This window comes from Diachasma alloeum, unplaced genomic scaffold (assembly GCF_001412515.2).
Source record: "Diachasma alloeum isolate Michigan unplaced genomic scaffold, Dall2.0 Dall_scaffold_00372, whole genome shotgun sequence".
In the NCBI taxonomy this organism is placed as follows: Eukaryota; Metazoa; Arthropoda; class Insecta; order Hymenoptera; family Braconidae; genus Diachasma; species Diachasma alloeum.
Window position 1 is genome coordinate 265,595 of NW_021680511.1, and position 5,375 is coordinate 270,969.

The 5,375-nt window shown below is 42.0% G+C and overlaps 1 protein-coding gene across 1 annotated transcript; it reads left to right on the plus strand.

The window, feature by feature from the left end:
- Positions 1-1,271: 1,271 nt before the first annotated feature.
- LOC107041715 lies at positions 1,272-1,931 on the plus strand. The gene is made up of 2 exons (XM_015262402.1): positions 1,272-1,610; positions 1,695-1,931. The coding sequence occupies exons 1-2, from the start codon at positions 1,272-1,274 to the stop codon at positions 1,929-1,931; spliced, it is 576 nt and encodes a 191-aa protein (XP_015117888.1).
- Positions 1,932-5,375: the final 3,444 nt, after the last annotated feature.

The following is a 5,375-nucleotide window of genomic DNA, read 5'->3' on the forward strand; positions in this document are numbered from 1 at the left end:
CAGGCCCTAGCAGAAGCCACTCTGTTGTCTCATCCGAATTTCGAGGCAGAGTGGGCTATCTTCACAGACGCGTCGGATCACGCGATCGGCACCGTTCTACAGCAGGAACACCACGGTTCCTGGCAGCCGTTAGCCTTCTTCAGCAAGAAACTTGGAATTTCTTCGCANCTAGCAGAAGCCACTCTGTTGTCTCATCCAAATATCGAGGCAGAGTGGGCTATCTTCACAGACGCGTCGGATCACGCGATCGGCGCCGTTCTACAGCAGGAACACCACGGTTCCTGGCAGCCGTTAGCCTTCTTCAGCAAGAAACTTGGAATTTCTTCGCAGAAACACGCGGCTTACGACAGGGAATTACGACAACTAATCTACGAGGCAGTACTGCACTTCAGGCACATCTTTGAAGGACGACATGTGATAATTTTCACCGATCGCAAACCGCTGACTCACGCGTTCCAACAGAAACTGGAACGAGCTTCACCCTGGCAATACAGGAGACTGGACTATATCGCCCAGTTTTCCACGGACATCAGATACGTCGCGGACCCAGACAACGTCGTGGCAGACGCCCTATCACGAGTAGAGGAAATCACGACTGCCGTCACACCTCAGCAGCTGGTAGATGCCCAACGCGACGATGAAGAACTCCGACAATTACTCCAGCGACCGGACATGAACCTGCGACTGGACCGCTTACAACTGGGAGGAATGGACGAACCACTGTACTGTGATGTATCATCAGGTACAGTTCGCCCATACGTTCCTGCTCCGCTGAGACAACAGGTCTGCAGCTCACTGCACTCAATGGCTCATCCTGGACCCGAAGGCACGCGAAAACTCGTGACACAACGCTACGTGTGGCCTGGCATAAACAAAGACTGTGCCCAATAGACCGAATACTGCCTGGAGTGCCAGAAAAACACGATAACGCGACACACGGTCACACCAATAGCTAACATCAAGACACCATCACGACGATTCGAACACATACACGTCGATTTAGTCTCTCTTCCTGCCTCAAAAGGACACAGTTGGTGCTAGACCATCGTCGACAGATTTACGCGATACCCAAAAGCAGTTCCACTGATCGACTCGAGGATGCCAACAGTAGTCAACGCGATTCTTCATCACTGGATCGCGCGCTTCGGCATCCCCTGAGAATTACATCTGACCAGGGCGGTCAATTCGTCTCAGACACCTTCAAGGAGCTTACGCGAATTCTGGGCACCGAGAGGTTGATGACGACGCCATTTCATCCTCAATCAAACGGCATGGTTGAGAGAATACATCGCCAACTGAAAGGAGCACTGCGATGTCATGGCGAAGCTTGGTACGACGCACTTCCCCTGGTACTTCTAGGGTTGAGATCCGCGTGGAAAGAGGACCTTCAAACGACTCCCGCCGAGCTAACATACGGGGAACCGATCCGTCTACCCGGAGAATTCCTCATCCCATCGAACCAACAAGCAGCAGCACCGGAATTGGTGAGAAATCTACGCGAGCATTTCCGCAGGATCGCACCGACTCCCGCTGCACGTCACGGTACACGTTCAACCTTCATCTTCAAGGATCTAGCGACGTGTACACATGTTTTTGTCCGCGATGACCACGTGCGAATGGCATACCGATCACCGTACATCGGCCCATGTCGCGTAATCAGTCGTCATGACAAATACTTCGTCATTTGGTACTAGTCCGGAGGATTGGGTAACTACACGAATCCACCGATCTCCATCGACCGACTGAAACCAGCGTACGTACTCCCGGAGGACATGGACCAGGTCCAAGGACAGCCTCCACCGCCAGACGTACCAGAAGAGCCTCAACAACAACAGAATCAGCCGCAGCCGAGCACGGCGAACAGGACTCAGAGGCGGAGGAGACGCGTAAACTTCGCGAACAGACCGGCAATCCACGTCTATACTGTCTAAATTTCCTCATCATAATTTTTTTTTCACCTGCTTATTATATTTCACCTGTTGCGAGATTAATCTTTTTCTGTTGCAGTGCTGAAAAACTACCTTTTTTCACTTAAGCAGGGGAGTCATGTAGCGTCTCGCTACACACACACCAACGCGTAACACGCACGGATACGACAACGCTGAGAGACGACTGGACATCGGTGACATCATCGCGCTCTGTCACGCGCCCAGTATAAAATACCTCTCGTTCGCACCTATTGTCACGCGTATCCAAATTCCCGTCTTACGCGATCTATTATAGTCAGTAGAGTCTAACACTGACCTCCGATCAGATCACTTTGATTATTCTTTCTCTTTTGTATATATATTCTAAAGGTCTTGATTAAACTGTAATTTAAATACTAATTACATTTGTTAGTGAATCGTTACATCCCTCAACAACCTCAATTCCTACAGGGGAGGTGGAGGGGAGGAGGGTGAAAATGTCATATAAATACGGGAAAAAGTCACGTGTTACCAAATAAAATTTCCAATGCTGGAATTTTTCCCTGGCCGTCACTTTGAGCCCTTTTTCCAGTGCCAGCACTAGAATTTTTCTAGAGAATTTCTCTCCGTGCAAAATTCGAAATGGAGGCATAGCCGTTACGATGACGAATAAATGATTTTTAGGGTGGAAAATTGATTATTGCTGAAGGATTTATGGAAAACGATAAAAATATGAATTTATTAATTATTTCATGAATTTTTCACACGAAACAGTGTAACAAAACGGTTATAGATCCCGTCAAAAAGTGAAACAATTAGAAGGTCCAAACGGGAAAGATTTTCTTCCTTCACCCTCCTGTGTGGCCCTTGTGATCCTTTCAGACGACTCTAACGTTTGACCCATATAACTATTTGATTCTACCTTTCCTTTCGACCCTTGTGAAATAAGAGCTTTGGACTCTGGTAAACTGGGTGACCCTGATAACCTATTTTACCCCTCTCCTCCCCCTAGTTGATACGAAAAAAAACAAATCATCTGAATTCCGCTATATAATCGGTTTTTGCCATCGTTTCATTTTGCCCGGCATTTCACTTTACCCTGGGTAACCTACGACCATTTTTTATGGATAATAATTATTATATAATATAATTCATTCATTTATGAAAAATCAATTTTCCGGCCTGCAAATCTTTTTTTCGAAATCGTAACTAATTTATAAATTTTCAGAATTTTACTAGAAATTATTTTCATGCACAAAAAATAAGGTTCCCAAAAGTTTAAACAATTTTAATTATTTATTTGCAAGAATAGAATGTTCGAAAGAATAATAATTATTTACAAAATGTAATTTAAATGAAGCTGGATATCCATGATTTTTTTTTTCAATTTTCACACGTAATTTGATTGAAAAATTTAATCGTTGAAAATGTCTGAATGTATAATGTGATCTGTATCAAACTGTAGCAAGTACTTAAATATGTCCTCAAATTTACTGGATGGTTTACTGGGGAGATACTGGACCAGTAAAATTTTTGGTGCAACCCAATAAATTTACTGGACAGATAAATTTTAACAGTCTGTTAGTCTAACAGGCTGTTAAATTCGCCTAACAGGGGTTAGTGCAACCGGGCCTAAAAAAAATGTTTTTCATTTTCCTCCAAAAATGGATAAAATTCATTTTTTTTCTTCAATAATAAATCGACATTAATTTTCTATGATTCTCTATTTGTATATGAACTTGTGACGTATTGAGATCGATCAATACGTCGATTAGAATAATGTTAAGAGACCTTCGGTCGACATAGTGGATCATGAGAAAGAGGAATATGATTTCTCTTTCCTGCGATCCAGACATGAGCTCAGCAGTCACACGGTGTCGTATAGACATCGAGGTAAGCGGTCACACGGTGCCACCTGAGTCTAGCTTCCCTTGAGGAAGCTGTTTGACTGTTTAGGTCTGTGTCAGTGATGTCACATGACTGTGTTAGTCAGGGCGAATCGTGGGACTGCTTACCCTACAACTCTCTGGACTACTTGGAGACCAGAGTACGATCGGGAGCCAAACGCAGTGGATCTCCAAACTCGTCAGCCTATTTTTCAACCGATCAAGTTAGCCCGCGTATACCGGCCCGATTCAATAGATAGTGTACCGTAGACAATAACCCTTAGATAAAATATACGAGTAGCTTTTACCAGTTAATCGTGTACCTTATTTACGGACAATACCCTCTTCCCAATCATAACATCCCTCGGAGTGAGCGAACTCCCCGTGAGCTCATCGCCGCAGCAGCCGAGTCGGAGTGAAACATAAGTGAAGAGAAATATACGAAAAAAGAAATAAACCAAGTTAGATCGTCGAGAGGATTAATGCAGAAGACGATCTAACTCGAAACGTCACAAACTCATAGAAAGAAAATTTTAAAAAATGCAAGGAGAAATCATTAAAAAGAATTTTTTTTTGCGAATAACGAAAAAATATCAGCATTTTCACTTTCTATGACCTAATTTCAATGGGAGGAAGTGAAAAAAAAGCAAAGAAACGTGATCTACAAGAGAACAAAATTTTCAATCTTTCGATGTCTCCGGAAAATTTTTAAAATTGATATAATTCTTTTAATAATGGAGGAATATTCATGAATCAAGCTTCTATCCTCACATTTTGATAGAATACATCAAAAAAATACCAAACAATAAAATTAGGAGAGGAAAAATTTTATCGGGTTATTATTATGTAATAATAATAATAGATGGATCCATGCACATTAACTCCTTTACCGAACGAAATTGGAAGGCAGACGTCAGTAAAATAAAATTATCTTTGATTGGCGGAAAAACCCATCAAGCGAATTTTCGTCGTTATTTCCCATTTTTCCCTTCAAAATTTTTCTTGGATCATAATTTTCATCCAATTCAGATTTTTTTTCAATATTCGTCAGACTTCAAAAAATAAAATTAAGTATTCATTTTCCATTGCACAGAATGGATTGAGAAAAAATGAATCTTTTAGATTTAGTCTGTCTGCTCCACTGGATTTTTTTAGACATTATGCAAGAAGAAACAAAAAAGAATGCATTCAAAGGAAAATTTTTTTCATGGGCTATCCATAATTTATGACGTAAAATGGGTACTTAATTTCATTTTCTAGAGCCTATCGAAAATTACGGAATACAAAAATCTACATCAGATCCCTGGCAACTGAGGTTCCATGGTACATCCATGTTGTAGCATGGATGTAGCATGGATGTGCATGGATGTCATTTTAAGGCGAAAAATGGGCCAAAAATGATTGGAATATAATCAAAAAATTATTTAAATGCTGATAGACAAACAATTGGTCCCAATTAATACCCATTAATAGGTTATTTTGTATAATTAGGAGAAATTATTGATGGTGTGCTGTGTGGTAAAGAAGTTCAGATGGGAGAATGCCGCGAGATGGCGCCAGTGTTAAATTATCGAGTCGGCGG